The sequence below is a fragment of the Salarias fasciatus genome, chromosome 5 (assembly GCF_902148845.1).
Source record: "Salarias fasciatus chromosome 5, fSalaFa1.1, whole genome shotgun sequence".
NCBI classification, from domain to species: domain Eukaryota; kingdom Metazoa; phylum Chordata; class Actinopteri; order Blenniiformes; family Blenniidae; genus Salarias; species Salarias fasciatus.
In genome coordinates, this window is record NC_043749.1 from 3,789,875 (window position 1) to 3,811,701 (window position 21,827).

The 21,827-nt window shown below is 43.0% G+C and overlaps 1 protein-coding gene across 1 annotated transcript; it reads left to right on the top strand.

Annotated features, from left to right (window-relative positions):
- Positions 1-1,418: 1,418 nt before the first annotated feature.
- mdfic2 (MyoD family inhibitor domain containing 2) lies at positions 1,419-7,198 on the top strand. The gene is made up of 3 exons (XM_030090872.1): positions 1,419-1,515; positions 3,614-3,832; positions 6,794-7,198. The coding sequence occupies exons 1-3, from the start codon at positions 1,419-1,421 to the stop codon at positions 7,045-7,047; spliced, it is 570 nt and encodes a 189-aa protein (XP_029946732.1). The 3' UTR covers positions 7,048-7,198.
- The last annotated feature ends 14,629 nt before the right edge of the window (positions 7,199-21,827 follow it).

Below are 21,827 nucleotides of genomic sequence, written 5' to 3' on the forward strand. Positions count from 1 at the left end.
CAATTAGCAACAACTTTAAGCTCGGCAAATTTATTGAATGCGGAGCGAGCCCAGACTAATGGGCCACAAGCAGCATTTCCTCACCGTAAGCAACTGCAACAGGAAGCCGAGGACGCGTCTGAGTGCTTGTTTACAACAGTAAATAATGGAGTGGACAGCGAGCGCGGCGACGGGGTCAGGGAGCTGTCACTGAGACGCCGAGTAATGTGCACCTGAACATGTCACTCCGCTCAGCATTAAGGAGGGATCTAATGGAGCGGGGTGTCAGCCGCCGTGACTTCTTCAGCAGTCACAGGGCGGCACAGCTCATTTCGCAGAGGGGACATTTCCATGACAGCAAAACTAACAACGTCACCCGCAGAACCTCCTCTGTCGGACGCTGACTGATGAGACCAAACCTGCTGCGTCAGTCAGAAACAATGCAGCCAGCGCTTGCCTTTCGGGACGTGCGTTAAAACAATGTGCATCAGTCGTTCCTCCACCCGACCGTATCATCGGCTGCAGCACAAAGAAAAGTTGAGGTGGAGGAAGAAAGAAAGCAGCTTTCCCCTCTTTCTCTTCAGGAGCCATATTTGAACTGAGTGCAGCATAGTGGGAGCTCAGCAGACAAATACTCCCACATCTTAATTTTTCAATTAGCATGACTCTTGTTCTCTAAACATATGCAAACGCAGCGGGGTGTCTATTAAAATGCAACTCTAGCGTTGAGCCTAATTAGAGTAAATTGGTTGGCTTGTGTTGGGAGGAATTTGAATGCGGCTCGCTACCCGTGTTTCACCGCGTGTTTCGCCCCAACAAACAAAGTGGCACATGCTGCCTCACGCATATGTTCGCCACCTCTGAGGAGTGACCGACCTGTCGCGTCCCTCCACACCAGCACAGTGGAGGCTGTGCGGAACAGGCGTGACACAAAACATTATAGAATCTCTTTAAAGCCCGTCTGATTGCTTTAATAATGCATTCGGTTGGTTTTATTTTTGTAGTTTTCTTGTGATATTTCCTTTTCTATGGTGTGAAACTTTGCATTGGGCTTCATTACCACTTCATAGAGGGAAATAGACTAATAAAGATGTTGCTGACTTGATGGTGTTGTGAGAGGAGCGCATCTCCAGGGTTTTTTTCTTTTTGCCAACGTCACTGGAACATTGGAGAGGCTTACAGTACAGCGGGCAGCGGGCCAAATGGACCCTGTGCAATGCAAAGGATAAATTGTCCTGGATGCTTTAGCGCTTCAGTTGTGGTAAACAGCCGCCTCCGCAGCCAGGACGGGGAGAGCCCAGTCCCGAGAGCCGGCGAGCCGCGGCAGCACGGCGTCAGGCGTTCAGTCACGTTGGGCCCCGGTCGTGTTCGCAGCCACATATTTTTGGCGTGAGCTAATCAGGTTTGTCACACTAAGTGCATTTTTTATTTGTGATGCAATGGAGCAGATGGCAGATGAAACGACTCTGAGAGCCGACGTGAAAGACAAAGGGAGAGCGAGCGGCGGCGAGGAGAGCTCTACGTGGGCGAGGGAAGGTAAGATGATGTGACTCAGGTCTGGAGAGAAGAAAAAAAGAAGTTCGCCGCTGAGCCTTTATGATTCCTGTAAATCTCTTTCATTGTGAAGCACATGCGTCAGTGCGTCCCGGTGTGAAGACACACGGCTGACGTTTGACTTTCGCAAACACTCGTCGTGAGCCAACAAACTGTTTGCAGTTTTGACGATTCTGTTGTGCTGCAAATCTGAGCTTGCATTTTAATTTTAAAGAGAAGATAAAATTATCCCGGGCGCTCGGAGGATCCTTGGTGTCTAATGAGTGAGCGAGGCTCGGTGGAACAAAACCTGAAAAATGCATAGTATGCCTGCAGGCCTTATTTCTCTATCAGTTAATGGTCATGGGCATGAACCAGCTGCACTTCTTACCTAATTCATTAGATAACCCGGGAGCGCTGCGCCTCCTCCTCGCCTTAAAACACTCACGTAGACGCCACTGATTTGGAAGTTTGTTTTTACTTGTTGTATTTCAAACAGCGATCCCTGTAGTCTTCACTTCTCATTGAATCCAGGAGACATGGCAGACAAAAAAACAATACTAATGAGATATAAAAGGAGGTTGCAAACTGGGAAAAACGGTGCATAAGGTAATTTTGAACTTTGTTATTTTATACATATTTTTTCTGGGTGAAAAAAAAAAAAAATGCTAATAAAATCTTAAAAGTGGCCAATACAGCCCTGAGCAATGTCCACTTGTATCTCTCTTTCAGGACTTTAGGTAAGACAAATACATTTTATTCAACTTTCAAAAATAAATTAAACACAAGGCATTGAATATTTCATGGCACAGAGAAAGCAACGGTGAATATTTCATTCCAGAAAGGTGGTGAAAAAGTAAACAGTGCGCAGCAAAGCACAATACTTCATTAATATCTATTTAAATCAAATGATAACAAAAAAAGACTCTGCCTAATTTTGCCAAATGGCTTCTAAGGCTGCAGTCTGGAAAACACATGCAGGGTTGGTTTGATATGTGTGTCTGATCACACCGATTCAATGGATCAATAGAGTCAAAGTGTCACTTACAGATATCAATCTTATGATTCTCTCAAACACATGAGCTGCATAACGTTTTCATATTCTGACTAAGAGTTGGAAGTGAAGACAAACACTGCTCTGAAGTCTAAACTCTGGAAGAAGTTGGCCTGGATGAGCATCAGTACAAAACCGACTGTGGTTCGGTGTGACTGTCCTTCAGTTCAGCCTGTCAAACCTTCTGAGGGGAGAACACAGATGTTCCACCAAGCTGGACTGCTGCAGCCAAAATGTTGCCGTGAATCAGAAACATAAAAACAAATTTGGGTAACACTTTACTTGAAGCCCCTCTTTATAACACATTATAAGTAGTTATAAACACTAATACATGATCACAATGCTTTATAACTCACTATACAGCAGTATACAGCATAGGATTAAGGTTAGGGTTAGGGTTAGGGTTAGGGTTAGGGTTTGGTCCTGGCATTGTGATCATCTATGAATGTTTATAACTACAGCTACACATGTTATAATGGCATTATAATGCTTTATGAATGTACTTATAATGTGTTATGCAGGGGGGCTTCAAGTAAAGTGTTACCCAAATTTGCTATTTAAACGGTGTCCTAATGAATCCAGCAAGCATCCTGCAGGGATGAAAGTCCTGTTGAGCTATTGCACAGTCAAAAAAAATGAAATGTCAGTGATATTTTAGTCATTATTTACACTCAGAGGTTACAAAGGATTGCTTTGCTGTTGTGTTCCATAGTAAACTTAGTGAAGTTCCTGTGTGTTGCTTTATCTTTTATTCTGTATTGAAATGTAGGATGTCTTGGTATCAGTTCACGCTGGGAAACCAGCGCTGTTAGCAGCTTTATTTATTTATTTTAGGAGAGTTTCTCTTCACTCCAGCAGCAGTGTAGGCAGGAGCAGAGCTGCGGTGAAATTTCCAGCCGTCCAGAAGGTGAACTGAGGACAGAGGAATAAAATATGTGTGTGTATCACTGGACTCAGAGCGTTAGTGATCTTTTGACTGCCCAGCCTTCAACAACTCTCTATATACTATAACCAAATATCACCTTAAATAACTTGTCTCCTGGACAGACAGAGTCCAGACCGAGGCTCAGATCAGCGACTGGAGGCTGGGCGTCTCTACGGAGGCCGAGCCCGGGGAGTCCAGCAGAGACTCGAAGCGGCCCAAGGACCGCGAGAGCGCCGCTTCGCCTTTGTTCTCCCTGAAAATGTACCTGAGGAGAGCGTCGCCTTCCCCGTCTCCCTCCACAGACTCTTCACTGTCTTCGTCTCAGCAGAGCAGCATGGGAGGTCAGTGACACCAGAGCCCAGACACACACTCGTCTGTTGACCACAGCTCCTCGGTAAACACTTTAAAATGACTGAACGGTGGAAACAGAGGCCCGCGTTGAGTCCTCGGTGTGACTGTAATAAAATTAACATTTCATCCGAACACAGCTTCTCCACTGATGAAATAAATGATGATTAATATGCAGAATAATAATGCCAAAGACCACAGACAGAATAGAAAATTTGACAAATTGCAAGCTTTATGCCTCGCCATGCTGTGAGAATGCTTAAATACAGTTCATATAATCAATTATGAAAATGTGTGAATAATTTAGAAACTGAAACTGCAGCAAAAAAGAGAAAGATTAATGCAAAAGGAAAAAAAAAAAATGCCACCAAAGTAGGCTCCCGAGTCTGGATGCAGCAGCAGAAGCGATCACGCCACAGACTGTTTATGTTCACACGCAGTTCTGTCAAGCTGGATATCAAATAAACTCGTAACTTTGTCACAGGCACACATTTTATTCAGATGAATGGCTCTATAAATTAGTCAGTATCTAAATTTGATGACTTTGTTTTCTTTTTTTTAAGAAATGATGAAAGCGATGCCATTTTCAGACTCAAGTGTTTTCATCATATTTGTCTGTTTGAATAAAATATAACGAAACAACAAGTGGCAGGAAGTGTAACTGACAAAACTTTGCAGATGAAATGTCATGTGTTTTATTATGTTAATGTTTTAGTCGTCATGGGTTTTGCATTATTAAGTTTTATACATCTCCAGTTTCCTCCCACAGTCCAAAAACATGCATGGGAGGTTAATTAGTGATCCAAGTTGCCCCTAGGTGAATGTCAGTGTGTTTTTAAAATATAATACGCACAAAAAAGGCATTGGACAAACTGAATTAATCTCCATTTAATCCCCCCCTCCCAAAAAAAAAAAAAATTAGAAGAAATTGCAAATGTTTTCTTTGTCAAAAGTAGATTGTTATAAATGTCAAAGAAAAGTATAAGTTGAATCTACTGAAAAAAATTAGGAAAACTGCCAATTGTTGTTATTTTAAAAGCCCCTGCTGATGTATTATGTGTGAAACAATGAATATGTTCCCCAGTAACACCTTTAGAATAAAAACAAAATTTAAAAATACAGGAGGATGTGAAATCAAGTAACAAACAGCTGATGCGGCAATAGAGTTGCAAATAAAAAATATGCAGGCAGCAATATGTGATCATTATCACAGAATACTGTTTCTCTTAATGTCCTTCAACATCTCCAAAAATTACTTAAAAAAATGTTTCCTTCTGTTTACTTTCCCCCGAACACTGACAGTAATTCCCTTCTTGAAACGGACCTCCTAACTTGTTTTTACCTTTATTAGTGTAACTACAGCCGTCACAATAAATGTAATTCCACCAGCAGATTTCCAGAAGCTCAGCCTTTACTTGCTTTCATAATCTCCCTATAATGTTTTGGATTCAGCCTTTTCCTGTGGTCACCAGGTATGAAGCTGCAGTAGTGGAGTGAAAGCCGGTCCATTTTTCAACTCTCGATGTTTTATTTTGAAAACCACTGCCTTCACATTGCCTATGGTGTGTCCACTTCCTGTTTTCCCCTTGAGACATTCATATCTGGACAATCTTGTCATATCTTCCATGGATGTTAGACAAGCTTTGTTTGGAGCAGGGGTGTTAAACTCACTTTGGGCCTCAAGCAGCATCCTTTCATCTTGAGTGGTCTGGACCAGTAAAAAGCACAATAATAACTTTTCAATTTGAACTTCACAGTTTTTCTATGTTGTGGTGCAGAATATACCGTACATGCAAAACCGTTCATTTAAGACAAAAAGTAATGCTATTTCAACATAGAGCCAATTTTAATGATAACCTATTGTGAAAAATACAGTGAAAAGTAAAAAAAAAAAAAAAAAAACTTCTCTAGCTGCTGCATGGCTTTGAGGCTAGTTAGCTATATTTTCTTTTGGGTTTCAGTGTTGTGTTGTGTCCACTGCTCTTCAGTTTGTTCGGTAGTTTGTCTGGATGTTGACATGCAATAGACAATAAATCTGCACCATATGTTGCAGCCTCAATGTAATCTCTTATAATTCTGTGCATCGGCATCGTAGTGAACCTTTCAATAAACTCAGCCCGGATTGTATTTATCAACTTCCACAGGGCTGTGCACAAATCATACACACACTCATACTTGTTATCGTCATGCTATAAAATGTTCAAATTTATTTCCCCGGTATTCCCACGAATGACATAATACAACCCATAAAAAGATAAATAAATAAAAGAAATTCATTGTTATCAGTGTGGCTTGACAAGAGGAAAGCAAAGAACAGTGATTGCCTACTTAAAAATCTCTCTAGGTACAGATTAGGATCAATACTCGGATCTTTAAATAATAAAAATATTAACTTCAGAGGAGCGGGGAGGCCCAGCTCCTCTGAATCCACGCAGGTCAGGAGGTCGTCCGGTGACACGCCGTCGGTGAGTAACGGTCAGTGTCATCTGATGATCTCACGCTTCATTGCACCCGTGGGGCGAACGTTTGGCAAGGGCTGCTGGGAAGACACACAGCATCGCTCCGGTGCGACCACAGTGCACGTTAGCAGCGCTCCTGGCAAAGTGTACAAGAGAGACTTCTGGTAATTGATTATGTCTCCAAACAGCTTTCTTGCTTGTCTCTCTGCGAGGGAGCGAGGCATGATTTCTTAAATTATGCATGTGTAAAGGAAGGAGAGGGGCTTTTAAAATGTTATAGGATGTAAGTGAGGAGCGGCAGCTCCAGAAGCAGCGGGGCTGATTTATGGCGGAAGACATGGCTGAAGCACTATTCATCACACATCATTTTCAAGGAGGTCACTGGAAAGTGTGAAATGACTGCAACTCTGTTAAAAAAAGACCAAAGAAAATTGATATTGACTCAAAAAACAGAGTTTGTAAAGTGACGGTTGCTGCTGGTGTGTTCCCCCTCAGTGGACTGTGCAGGGATGGTCCTGAACTGCCTCTTCTGCCGCTTCTACGACTTCTTCCACATGCTGCCCGACTCCTGCGAGAAACTGGCCCACCACTGCTGCCCCAGCTACACACACATCCTGTCCAACATGGAGTCCACGCCCAGCGACGACGACTCCTGCATAGACTGGGACTGCGGCCTGTTCAACTCCTGCCAGGACACCAGCGACTGCCTGGAGCTGGCCATGGAGGTCTCTGAGCTCTGCTACCACTAGCTGGACTCCCAGAATGACGGAGAGCGACCGGACGGAGGAGAAACACCGAAGACGCTAAACCAGAGTTAGACGAAGCACAAACGCTATCCGCTCATGTATGCATGTGGTCTTCTGAATGCACTGAAAGAGAGTCTTACTCCCCTGTTTGTATTTCCCGCAGAGAGACGCTCAGCTGTCCTGTTGCACTCTTTTAAATACTGAAGAATTAAATGATGTTTAATATATGCAAGACTTTAATTTCCCTCTTTCTGGGTTTCCTGTCAAATGGAAGAAAATATCATAGAACTGAAGAAGACGCTTCACTGTCAGTCAAACATGATTCTTTCCCTTCATCTGGTCAGATTGTGATCAGGTTGACATCCTGGTTGACATTAATCAAGCATACTGTCCAATTCAGTCCCACAATGCTTTGCACCACTGACGCTGGCTTTTTCTGACAGGCTCCACCTTATCATAGAACCAAACACGACAATATTGAACATGGATGTTGATCAAACTTCCCTTTCTTTTGATTGAACGTTATTCTTAAAGCCACTCTGTATGTGCCTTCACATCCTTCTCTACAGCTAAAATTCATTCCCTTTTTATTTTTAAGTTCTTCTAAATATTTTCACCTTATTCATGAGATTTTGGACTTTCTAGCATTTATCGCCAAAATTACTTTGAGCTGATTACATTTTCAAACTCTTAAAGTCCAAAAACAATAAGTTAGAAAAATGCTTTTCTGGAGAAAGAGAGAAAACACCAACAGGAAACTGAATTAGTCATTAAATATGGTAAATTCTACACTTTAATTTAGGCTGGAATTAGTTTTTGTGCCTTTGAAACACACAAATAAAAAGATATACTGTATTGGTTAACAGCTTGACGCTAGTCACAATCGTGAATTCAATATTTCAGTCACTAAATCGAATGCTGATGATACATTTTAAATAAACATCTCTTGTCCTAATTCAAATCCTTCAACATACCAAACAAGCACTTAAGTTTTAGGATCTGATATGTTTTCTTAAAGAAATGACAGAAGAACAGTGATTACATGAGAAACAACTCAGAGTTTGACCTTTAACCTCCTGTCTTCTGAACCTGACCCGTTTTATTCTGCAACTTCAGGACCTAAAGGAACCACTGGAAGAATTAAAAGAAGAAAAATAAATGTTCAAAATGTGCCAAACACTATGAGTGAGAAAAGTGAATACCTTCACAGCGTGAGTGAAGCACGGAGTGGAATCACAATGCATCGAGGCGGCAGTGTCACCACAAACAATTCACCAGCCTTGAGGCCTGCGAATTCCATCGCTGCCACGCACACACACACACACACACACACACACACACACACACACACACACACACACACACACACACTGACTGACACAAGCACTCCAGCTCCAACGTGATAGTCTTTCTGAAGTGTGAAAAAAAGAGGAATCTTGAAGCCTGTCCCCTGTTGAGCGTGCCTATTTCAGTTCGAGTGCCACTGGAAACACGGGAGCTGTTGGATCTGGCGTTTGTAGGACACTTGTCCTTGTCACTCCCCTCGACCTCCGTTCTCAAAGACAGTTCTCTCGAGTGGGAGATCGCTGTTTGGATCACTTGAATCTGAAATATGTCCTTGTCACATAATGGGGAAATGGACACGGGAGCGGCGCCGCCACGCCGGCGAGGGAACGGTACACAGGACAACATTGTTCTTGAGCATCATCTGTTTCATCCGAGGTCAGCGCCGGTCCAACGCAGCATCGCTGGATTACGCTCAATTACCGTCCCAAACATTTGTTTTCTACCGTTACATATAAAGACTGAGTGTCGTCGCACTCCGCAAACAAAGAGGCTATTATGGCGCACTCGTGTTTTGAAGTTACGGGTGATGGCGCTGCGCTGGTGCAGTCCTGAAACAGCTCCGAGTCGGTACTGTAGACTCACAGCAGTCAGTCCTACAGGCTCATCTATCAGCGACAGATCAAACCGAATGGACATATCAGTCACAGGTTCAACTGATTGACCTGAAATCCATTCTAGTGCTTTTTAATTGTGTCTTAGTAGCTAAATCTGTGTGATTATTATCACTCAGATTGCCCTCTAACAGACTTTTAACCGACTGGAACAACAGAAACAGGCTTCTGAGGAGACGGCCGTTCTGCAGCTGTTTCAGTGTTTGATGGCGCTGATGTTTGTCGGTTCAAGCGACCATCTGAAGTCAGTACTTCAGTAGAATCATGGGTCTGAGATCTCAGTTATTGAAGATGCTATGCATAGCATGACCCTCAGAGAGAAAGGCTCTGAACAGAACGTAATCACTATGTGATCAAGATCAAATCACAGTCATAGAAGGAAAAACCTCAGAATAATGACTTTACATTCCTCTGACTTGAAATATTTTGCTTATTTCCCTAACAAAGCCACCGAGGAACAAGTTACATCACAGTTTCTTTGAAAACTGGCAGCAGATCTTGTCTCGTTGACCACGATATTCACAGAAAGGCCTTGAGGTGGAGGAACAGCGAGTACCAGATTTTAACCGCTATGCTCAGGGTGGGAAAAAGTCCCGGCATCGTTAGAGCGCTGCATCCGTCACGTGAACCGGACGAACCTCATGGACGTCCTCAAAACAGCGTGAGACCAGAAGACGAAGCGCGGTGATCAGGACACGAGAGCAGCAGAGGACGGACCAACATGCGTCAGAAAGAAGCCGGCCGGTGACAAACGTGGTGAGAGACTGAAGAGAATCTTGTCTCTGGTATAAATAAAGCTCATCCTGCAGGCGTCCACAAATACATCAGGACAATGACTCAAAGGCTTCTGGCAGTCTGACAACACATTTTCTTGCTCCCTGGATGTCTCTGCTCTCCAGTGTAGTTTCAGCTGTGGATAATACAGACTGATGTCTGACGATAACAAACGAAAAGGAAGTTCAAATTTTGAGCATTCAAATTCTAACATGGATTTCCATTCACGAGTAATGAACCTCACTGAACATATAGATAACTGGACATACTCATAATATTTGGAAGCTAAAAAGTTCTTTTAAAAGACAGATAGTGGTGAGAGTAAATTCATAATATCTGCCGCAAAGGTAAGTTTCATATAATCCCGGTGATCTAAATTATTCTATAATTAGCCATACCAAGTCATATTTTATCTATTTATTATTTACTGGTCAAATGATAATAAATAAATATAGAATTATTATAAGCTTAACAGTCTTAAGCTAAATTTATGAGTCAATGCTTTACGAGTAGCAGTGTTTCAGGAGTGTTTTTGAAAAGTTCCACCCTGGAGCTGCAGTCATTCTGAGCTTTGTCGGGTAAACAGAGCTTCAAACTATCTAAAAATATCTGAATAACTGAAATCATTGGTGCCAATTAGATATGTAACACAACACGTTTATAACTTTAAAATGTTATGAAAGACTAAATTGTATTGGTTTATTGAATATTCTGCAACAACTGGATCAAGTAATGTCAGCTGAATCATCATTAAAAGATTACAATGTCTGCATTTAAATGTTCAAGGAATATTGACAACTGATATTGGGTTCAAATGTGGGTAAAAAAAACCTCATTTAAGCTTGGTGCATTTTGTTGAATTTGTTGATTTTAAAAGAAAAATGTGAAGACAAATGGCAAAACCTAATTTTTAGCATGAAATACCACATTTAACATCTTATTCAGTCTTTTCTGGAAAAAAGGGGTTGATTATGACAAAATGAACTATGAATCAGCTCATATGCTGCGTGTGAGATTCTAATACGAGATATGAAAGTTAAGTGAAACTTCTCCACTGGGTTCATTCATTTATAAATCTGAATTTGAAAGAGTCTGCAGTGGACCGAACTGGTCATTACTGTGGAAACAGCAGTATTTCACAATAGAAAGTGAGAGTTTCATTTTATATATTTAAATAAGTCCAGGCCAGCTATATAGATAATAAACCAAATCCTCCAAAAAAAGCCAAAAAATTACACTCAAGTGCTCCTAAAAATTATTTTAATTTTGTCCAAATTAAATGCGACAAAAAGATTTAATGCTTTTTTTTTCACATGAAACAATCAGATGTTGCTCATAACTTTGACACTGAGTGAAAGCCTGCAAAATGGAACTTCCTATAAGCGTGATGTGCTGTTTTATAGGCATTGTATAAAGTTAAATGAACAGTGTTGTCGCTGCGTGGGTATTTTCAGTCGGAATGAGCCCTCTGATGTGGTTCCGGCTCTGAAGTGTGGCCATGTTTGACCCGCTGAAAGCCGCACGGGGGCTCAGACAGAGAGCCAGCGCAGACGAATAAAGGTAGATACTGCACATGCTGTGCAAAATTGCATGTTGCGGGTTACACCAACAGGGAGCACTGCTTGTGACCAATTTTCTCATTACCTGGTGCAGCACAATTACAGAGCTGAGTGCTCCGGCTGATACTGCTCCATAAAACCTATTGGAGGTCCTTTGTGGCTTTTCGAACATAAAGTCTGTCTGCATAAACAGATGCCAGTTTTAAAGCAAAAACATCTGCACATCTTAAACTGGCTGGATCTCTTTCAAATTACCTGATGGCTCTGGGAGCAGCGCGAGCTACAGGAACTGTAATGTTTTTTAATAACATCCAAATTGCCTGTCCTATTTTTTTTTTTTTACTGGCCAGGTTCAAGCACTCGTCCCATCCCGGCCCGGCGGATGCGGACAAGGTCAGGCGGTTTTCACTGCCGCGCGGCACATGCGTGCGCCTTAATGGCCGCCGCGAGGACGGCGCTAACCCATTAGCTCGCGCGCGGCTCCTCCGGGCTCCAAAGCCTAATTCAAAACACTCGCGAAGAGGGTCAAAAAAGAAAACGGCAAACTCTGGAATGATTAAAAGTGAAGCGCATTGTTGCTAACAAAACACTTCAAACGCCGCGCTCTGCTGTTGTGTTTGGTGGAGCGGTCCGGTCGCGTGCCGCCGTGTTTACACGCATCTCCCGCTCGCTAATCGGATACAAGGCTTCCTCGCAGAGTTCAGGCCCTGATCGCTTCATTAGCGCGGAGCTGCTTTTCCTCCTGAGCGCACGGCGCTAATGCCGTCTCCCCTCAGACGCAGCGCCGCAGCCCGGAGTGGCCTCCCGAGGAAGCAGCGCCATTAAATATTAATGCCATGTGTTTAGAGGGTTTTTATTTCAGACAGTGGGTTTGTCAGCATCTCACGCGGCGTTCTTCGGGATTACGTCCACGTGGAAAAAGGGGTCCCGGAGCTTCGTGTTGCATTCAGAATAACTTAGGCCTGTATTTTTTTTTCTAATGGTCTTTCTGTGTTAATATTGCTGATTTCCTGAAGTGGACGAGAGTCCTGCTTTCTGCGCCGTGTAGCTGTCACCAGGCGGGGAATGTCTGGGGGCATTCAGCCTGACGTCACTTCAAATATTTGGTGCGTGTGTTTCCCGTGAGTTCCCTTTCTTTTCAGTTGGTGGAGAGATTATAACCTGAGAAGGCCGTAAACATCACAAAACACGATCAAGGTCGCCGCTTTCACTTTCACAGCCGCAGTGTGACGAGTCTACATTTATTGAGGATCCGTCAAGAATTTTGTCATCTGTCCTCGTTTCTTTTGTCATTTCTTCTATTGTCCTAGTTTACATCCCAATCTGACAATTACCCCCTCAAATGAACCTGACCTCGCCCACATATATGGAAGCCATGTGTATGTGAGCATCATTCCCAATTAGGTCAGGGGCGTTAATAGCACAGCCGAGAAGCGAACACTCCCCACAACATCCTCCAGGAATTGCCGGCTGACACTACTGACTGCCTTGAATCTATATTTGGGCCACGCGTGTGGATGTGTGTCACCCAAGACGGTGCCCGCCTAATCTCCACCACCCGGAGTGGAAGCGAGATGTGGGCCCATGGGCGGAGATTGGCGAGGCACAAAGGGAGCTCCCAGCAGACGCGGCGGAAACCAAGCCCTGGGCAGGTTTTTATGATACCTTTCAATCAGCGGGATGATTCCCAGCTGAAATGACAGGTGATTTGACTCAGCCTCCAATTAATGACCTCATTTTAACAATTAAGAGCAGAGGAGGACGAGGGAAAGCCCCGCCAAGGAAGAGACGGCGGAACGGAGCCGCGGGGCGACTTTCAGCGCCTTGACGGCGGGAGACGTCTTCTGTCTTGCGTGTGCCGAGCGTGACTGGGGCCCGCCGTCCCGGCTCAGGTGACCTCTCCTTCCCTTTGAGCCAGGTGGCGTCCTGCGGGGAGAGCACACAGCGGCGAGGAGCTGGCGCGAGGAGGAGACGGGAGGAGGGAGGAGGACGGGGCGAAGGGGTGACGGGAGGGTGGCGAGGGAGTGATGGAGTGCATCAAGCTGTGTGCCCCTCCCCTCCCTCCACCTCCTCCACCTTCTCCTGCCCCCACCCCCCACAGCATAGAGGAAATTAAAGAGCTGTGCAGCAGGAGGAGAGGAGCGGAGGAGGGTGGTGATTTAGAGCGTGGCACAGGGGGATGGGGACCCGGCGCATTGGAGTTAATTACTGAATAATGAGGAACAATTTATTGTGTTCTTGTTAGAGACATCAAAATGCTGCTGGATACTGACTACAGGGAGGAGCGCGCCTCTCCCACACCTCCTGCATCAGTTAAAAATGAGGGTGTTTAACTCAAAGTCATTAAAAGGCCCCCGCCTGGCTTCGCCTCACCTTATAATAAAGCCGGGGTGTTTGCGGGTCTCCTGGGCCGATGATGAGGGGACTTAACGCACCGCCCGAAAACACTCGCACTTTCCTCCAGGTCTTCTGAGTGTACATTCCAAAATAAAGACATTAAACTCAGGGTGGGTCTTCTCGTTTTCGACTGTTTGCTGCAGCTGACAGCTCGTTCTCTTCATTCACACAGATAACTCTCACCTTTGACAAAACTTCTCATTTTAGAGTGAGAACAAACAAAAAAATCAGAGGTGGAGCATACAGTGATGTAATAAGAATTGGTCCTTTAAACTGATCAACTAAAGCTATTTTTGATAAGCAGTTTGCAGAAAAAAAAACTGTTAAAATATACATATTTTCAAGAAATGCAGTTATTCAATTTCAGAAGGATTTTTTTAAAAATTATAATTCATTGCTGTGATAACAAACCAAAAGTATAATAGTGTCTTAAACTATTATGACATCAACCCAAATATATTATTACCCCTTTGGAAAGTTATTAACTTCATTACATTTTCTTCATTTTTGCATTTATAACAACTAAACAAAGAAACGGACAACGGGGTTTGGAGCCACTGAAACTGTTTTTGAAAACAGCTCCCAAGGTGGAACTTACTGAAGACACTTACTGAAGACAAGAAATTTTTTTCTGAACTGCTGCAGCAGCACATGTGCAACATGCCAAACAGTTGCTGATTGTCTTCTACACCCCCGAGCTGTTGATTGACCAACCAGGTTCTGATCCGCTCACATGTGATCTTAATCTCTTCCAAAGGAGTGGAAGAAGATCCAACTCTTCAACAACTGAAACATTCCTGGAACATCTTTTCTTCTTTTTTCATCCATAATGAACCTGATTGCATTTCTGTACACATGAAAACATAGAAATATGGAATAACATGGAATCTGAACAATCTTCGAATATTAACATTGATATGATGTGGAGCGGAGTTTCCATCTTTCTCTCATCTCAACATCAACAAAGCAAAACGATCACGTGTCAATGGAGACAAGTGGCCCCATGACACTCTGACAGCATCAGAAGAGCTCTGGGTTTTTGATAGACCGAATTAATCCAGGTTTGTCTTTTTTCTGGTTTGCAGTTTCCGATGTTTCTAGATGTGACATCTTGAAAAATCAGGCTATTGCTCCACAGATTAAGACAACAATGCAACACAGACAACAGCATGAACACTTGGACTAAAGAGTTTGTCCTCTAACACTTTTTGAAGTCAAATTATGCTTCATTTCACTCACAAAGAGAGAATAACTTCATACAGAGATGCAGCGCTGGCAAAGATGAAAGAACAAACCAATAAAAGGATCCAAAAGCTTCCAGAATAGTTTTTTTTTTTTTTAATCCAACTAGAGATGCCTACAACAGAGTTTACGGCTGATCCAACTTATTTAATCAATGTTTTATTCACAACAACAATCTCACTAGTCGGCCAGACTGAGAAAACTCAGCTGTCGCTTCTGAAAAAATGTCTCTACTATGGACACATTCGGTAATACTGTAGAATTATTATCATCTTCAGCTGGTAAACTGTGCAATTTTAGCAGTCTTATAAGTTCACAACCAGCCACACTGCACATCATGGAGCTAAGAAACTTTGGGCGGGACATGAAGTTTGCTGTGTGCAGACAATGGCAAAAATTCAGATCATTCAGCCAATGAGAGAGTTTGTTTAAGATTATTGTATGTGATCCTCGGCATTTTATGTTAACAATTAACAGATCGATTTTTGTCTAGACCACGACTTATTATTGATGATAAGTATTTAAATTAAAAAAAAGGCAAAGAAACATTATGCACCACATTACGCTGAGAAACCGCACTGCATGCAGCCATCTTGAGAGGAGCGAGACTTTTATCACCAATATCAGGTCGTGTTTAACCACCAACTGTCGCAAGACATCATTTCTTCAACATTAGTACAAGTACTGATCTATAGAGATCAATATATAATGTGAACGTGGGTTCACTGTGAGGTTTAACGAGAATAATGGATACTAATTCAAGACATTTTTCGTCTAATTTCAGAGGACATGCATGCCTTTTTTTTATCACCTCGAAATACACCCAGGAACAATGATTGTAGGAAATCTCAATTCATGCCTCGATTGAATCTGCTTAAAATGACCATTTTTAGTTCACAAGCTAAAATACTTGAGAGCAGAAGTCACGTCTGTTGTGTTTCCTTCATGCAAGCTGCATATTTTCTCATCTTTCTGAAAACAAGAAGGCACAGTGAGCTTAAATCTCCCCCTTACTGCTAGTATTTTCTGTTATTATGTTATTAATCTTTATTTATACAGGTAGTTGCATTGAGACAACCGGTTTCATTAGAAAGAGGGACATGTTTGGACAGAAGACAACATTTAGTCACCAACAGACTGATGTACAGTATAATACATACATAAAATAGAGTAAAATGGAGCTGAGACGGTTGACTACTTAAAAACAGGAACAAACCAGAGAAGCTTTCACCAAACCCTTCAGAAGGAGCTTAACTTCCTCCAGCGGGATCAAGCTGGTCATCTTTAGATCCTGCTGTATCCACAGTAAGTACCGGTCTGAGAATGGACAGCTGAGACCGAATAATACCAAAAGAGAACCGCAGACATCCAAAGACCCGGGCAGCGCTGTTAGCGTGGGAGTATGTGTCATCAAGACAGAAACTTAAGACCGCATCAGTAACAGCCGGCATCAGGAGTGCAAACAGTGAAAAATGTTGGTCCTAACACTGAGCCCTGAGGCACTCCTTTAGAAATGTCTGACCAGAGACCATGATGCTGCGCACGTGGTTTACCAGAGTCAACGAACAGGCCTCACCTGCGATGTCGATGTCAAGACAGTGTCAAATATTTCATGCCTTGTTTACAGGACAGTATTTTAAGGTAAAATTCTGTTGCATTCTGGGTGTTCGTTTACAAGACAATGATGCTAGTAGTGTAGTGTAATGGTGTCCAGATTATTATTCAGATCTCCCTCAGAATTAAATCCATTCCTCCTTTGCGTTTTGCCTCCCAAATGGGATCAAAACCCAATGTTTCAGTTATCCTGTTGACAAATAAACAAAAGTACCGGTCTGGTTTTGCTACAGCAGAGACAGCAGAGAGCAGCTCAGAATCAGACCAGCGGGTGGATCATGCTGCTCTGTGTTTCTTTTTAGTCGGGGGATGAAAGAAAGGCTAAATGAGGGATTGCATTCAGGTTACAAAATCCAGTGTAGCAGAGGCTGAACGTGAGTTCGTACCCGGTTACAGTTGCTATGCTGAGACTGATCTGTCCGTAGGAAGTGATTCAGGGGTGCAAAGACACGCTCACGACGCAGATCAAATCCAGAGGCTTTGAGATGACTTCATGCAAAGAGCATCTTTTAAATATATTTTCATGTCGCAAGAATTTCCTGTCAATAACTCTGTCGTCATCTCTGTAAACATGACACTTCACACCTCTCTGATGTTTTCTTCATAAAAAAAAAAAAAAGAAAAAACAACAAGTGAGCGTAACTTCATTTATTTGGAGGGAAAGTGAAAAAAGCAACACAGAATGTAAGCTGACTTTATCCTCCTGCATGGAGAGACCAGCCAGCTCCTCTTTAACAGCGAAGTGTCAGACTTGCTATCAGTCCTCGGCAGAGTGTGAAGTATCCCAACTCTTTGATGTGTTAAATATGAAATCTGACCATAGAACAAAGCAGCTGTCAGCAACCCGCACGTGTCAGGAGCAATCCACGCCAATTATTATTGAGTTTCTGTCATGCATGCATCTGCTGCGCAGACGCTGAGGTGTGTTACCGTATCGCAAGTGCTAACAAAGACTTCAGACAGTCTTCGAAAATAAACATCACAGGCTTCAGTTGTCTTCATCAAAAGGCCGCTGATGATCGCGGGCAAACACCGGCCGAAATGCACCTTTCTTCCCCCCTCTCTCTCTCTCTCTCTCTCTCCAGACTGCTGTGAGACGGGGGAAAAAAAGGTTAAATGATTTGCTGCAACACAATCGGAAGTGGCAGACTCGACTCGAAGCGCTGTGACCTACAGAATATGGCTTTCACTTTGTCAAAGGTTCTCCACATTAACAGCAACACAATCACTGGATCACAAATCACACAGTGTAAGTTACGAGAGTTGCACGCTGCGTCTCTGGTGACATTGAGGGGAGGGAGGCGGGAAGGTGCCGGGCGAGCGGGCGGCCATGCTGCGCTGCCCAAACAGAGCCGCTCGGCGGCGGAGCGATGCAGCCTCCGCCGTGATCCCCGCTAGACACACGAGTGCTACTTGAATGTTAATGAGGGCTCCTTTAGACACGCATAAATTAAATGATTAGATGTCTGCAATCATGCAAGGTCCTTAGGTGTCCCCTATTTATGGCATTTGAAATGTAGCTGCCTTTATTTACGACTTGTCTCCCCCTGCACGGGCTTCGCCACCTGAGCAGCCCAACGCTTTCAAAAGACGAGTTTTTTAATGACCTGCAAATGAATCACTCTGGCAGAATCGTAAGAGAAGCAGAGACCATCTCTCTTCTTCTTCTCTTTTCTTTTTTTTTGAAAACAAAAAGGGAAATCATGCCTTCCTCTGAAAAAGCTTGCGAGGGATGCAATAAAGCATATTTGTTTCCGAGATGCTGCTCGGTGAAAAACACGCCGCGGAGCCTCAGAGGACGACGGACGCAGCCACCCAACAATGAATCTTCCCCCGTCGTGGTTCACACGCTCTTCATTGTCGTTTTTCCACCCGCAACAACAGCTATTTTCATCTTCATGATTGCATTAATTACAGCATAACTCACGTCTCCTGGCTCCAGTGGTGTTTTCCCCACAGAAAACAGCGTGTCAAAGCTCCAACAAAGGAAGGGAACAGTACATATACTCGGTTGGCACTTCATTAATCAACATAAGGAATCAGCATGGCCTGACACCCTTCCAGCCCGGCCTGGTGCTAGAAGTTGCATTGTGTTCTCTTCAAATGGTTCCCCGTTTCGCCCGCACGGCAGACATGTGAAGATTTTAATGAGATTTGGCCTAATACTCAAAGAGATGCACCCTTATATATATATATATATATATTTATATAAATGTATATTCAAACAGCTCGGTGCAGGGACATAAAGCCATGAGACGGGCAGCCAGTGAGCGACTGCGTTTCTATTGAATCATCAGGAACGTTTTAAAGACTGCTCGGGGTCCGAGGAAGACCCCCTTGGGCGGCAATAATGAGAGCCACCTAAGTTCCAGTTCTGCATTCTCAAGCTGAAACCATTTTTTTTGTGTGTTTTTGTGGTAAGAAAGGGAGAGGAAAGTGTGTGTGTGTGTGTGTGTGTGTGTGTGAGAGAGAAATTTCTCTTAAGATTCTTCCTCTTTTTTTTTTTTCCTTTTTTCTTTTTTCTCCCCTCTATTTATTAGAATAATGAATTTCCGACTGCAGTGCCAGTTCCACTGAGCCTGCTTCTCGGCCTAATTCTCTGTAACATTTCCTCATTGCCGCTGGGGAACATTATATGAAGGCAGGGCTTACAATACCATCAATATGCCCAAGACGACAATCGGACGTCTCATAGATATTAATGGAAGTGCAAATTAAATCAAAGTTGGAGTGCAGCTATCGGGGCTATGATCAATGCCTTTTGCACAGTCAGATTTAATATGGGGTTTGTAATTTGAGTATCCAAACAAAATGTGCATCTTAATGGGAAAGATGAAAGTAATCCCACATGGGGAGGAAATAATACATTAGCTGCATTGTAATTAGAGAACTCGGAGTGCAATGTTTCCCCAGCTCGGTATTAATGTTGAATAAAAGCCTGATATATTTACGATGTGGAGACAGGATGTGGACATTTGGATTGTTTTTAGACACCTCTTGAGATGTCATTGGAGGCATCGCGTTGAAAAAACGTGCAATTATGTTGGGTAAATGTGTTAATACCAGATCTAATAAAAAAAATATATGGTGATACACCAGCTCTGTTAACACAAGTCAGGGTAAATAAAAGACAAAACCACAACAGGTACGCTTTGATCCGGCTGCATGAGAATATATGCTCAGATGTGTGTGAAACATGATTTTGGTAAAAGCTTCTTAATAAATCCTGATTGTTCACCTCACACCCGCTCAAATGAAATACGATATATTAATGCTGCGCACTTTCATTTATTGGCAATCCTTCCGAGAACGCGGCGCAGCCAGTTAAAGTGACCCCATGTGTAGTCGGCAGGTAGCACGCAGAGAGCAAACAGCAAAACAGCTTTTCAATGAATAACACATGAGCCGACAATGATCCAGTGCCTTCAGCGAGTCGAGCGCAACACACACACACACACACACACACACACATGCACATGCAATCACAGGAGAACACAAAGGACTAATCAAACTTGATGCAACCCCTCGTGATCCAAATGAAACAGCCCTTAATAGTCGCTGTTGTGCTGGAAAGTTAACTTAATTAAACAGATGTAAGCTTTGAATTTGTTTGCTGGTGAATAGGTTTTCACCGTTAGAGAGAGATGTATCAGTGCGTTTGCCGACAGGTGCGAGGGGGATCTGGGTATGCTAAACATGAGGCTGGCTCAGGTAGCAGGTTACCTCGCTGTGCCTGGAGGTGGAGGAGATGGAGCCTCCATCGCCCAGCGACTGTATAGATCCACACAATCAGGAGCCTGACTCTTCTCATACTTTGATCTGAATTACTGCCAGGTTTTCACATATAGACCCTGTTCACACGACCGCGTTTTCAAGTGAAAACTGAAAACGGAAAACCTTTACACTTTTCCGTTCACGAGACAGCTGTGCTTGGAGCCGACGAAAGCGCAACTTTTTGGAAAAAACGCCAACTCCGTGTGAAAACGGAAAACACAGCTTCTTTCCTGCTACTGTACATGTCCACCACGACCATAGGAAATAGTTTCTCTACGCAAACATGAGTAGATGGTTAATAACAATGAGGGTCTCCAGAGTGCCATGACTCTGAGTTCTCCTGAGACTTGGACATTTTATAGTTGAGAATCACCAGGAATAACAATCCAGCTTGGTCGTCTCTCTGTATGAATGTCCGTTTAGTTGCCATTGTTAAATATTAATAACGTGTGGTTTTATGTTTACGTGTGTATGGTTTCATTACAAAGACTTACTACTGCACCTACAGCAGTAGCCCAACATGAAAACTCGTTTTCAAAATGTTGCCACGTACACGCAAAATATTTTGTGAATGAAAATACAAAATCTATGCATTTCCATTTGAAACGTTATGTTTGAATCGATATTTAACCTGAAACATTCTGTTTTTCTATCAGGATGGAGAAAGTCCAGCTGGACAAGGCATCCCCTGGACCTCCACATTTGTTCCGTTCTTACTCCAACTTTGAGAACCGCTGGCTCAGCTTCAGAAAATGTTCACCAATTATGTAGCGACACAAACGCAAAGTGAAATGAAGGGATTTCAACATTATGATTGGGAATATGTGATATACACCTAAAAATATAGTGAATTATTAGTGTCAGTAGCTAAATTCTCACATTTGTCAGATGAAAACTACAAAAAAATAGACTTTTATGTATTTTTTTCATCCCTAATCTTTTTTTAAGAAATATTCACTCAGTTGAATGAGAATACACTCTTTTTTTCTCTCAATGCTTAGTTCGTATACAGAAGAAATGAATTGAAATGGGAAAAAACTTTATATGTTAATTTTTTTTTCTAAATTTGTTTTTTTTTTTCATTTCTGATACTAACTTTAAATCAAACTTTAGAAATCGCACGTTTTGCTCTATTTGAGGAAAAAAGATGTAACAAAATCTTAGCACAAGCTGTGACTTTCGAAGCTAACATGGCTAGCTGCTACTAGTTAGCATGGAAAAAAAGGCGGGAAGCAGATCAGCCACATTAATCAGTTTCTTCTCAAAAGCAAACGGTAGTGATCACATAGACTGACAGGGCAGAGCTTTGGTAGCTTTTCCATCATGTAATCAAAGTAACGCAGTCGAATCGTCTTGGATCGCTGCGCTCGAGGCTCACCAGCTCACCAAGCCACAGATAAACGCTGACATTTTCTTCTCGCTGCTGCACGGTCCCACCTGTGACGCCGGCGTCAGGGGGCTCAAC

Bases quoted from the DNA above. Each gene is read 5' to 3' on its own strand.
- mdfic2 (XM_030090872.1), top strand. From the start codon at position 1,419: ATGGAGCAGATGGCAGATGAAACGACTCTGAGAGCCGACGTGAAAGAC. The intron at 1,516-3,613 runs GTAAGATGATGT...TCTCCTGGACAG, and splicing joins CTCTACGTGGGCGAGGGAAG to ACAGAGTCCAGACCGAGGCT. The intron at 3,833-6,793 runs GTCAGTGACACC...GTTCCCCCTCAG, and splicing joins TCAGCAGAGCAGCATGGGAG to TGGACTGTGCAGGGATGGTC.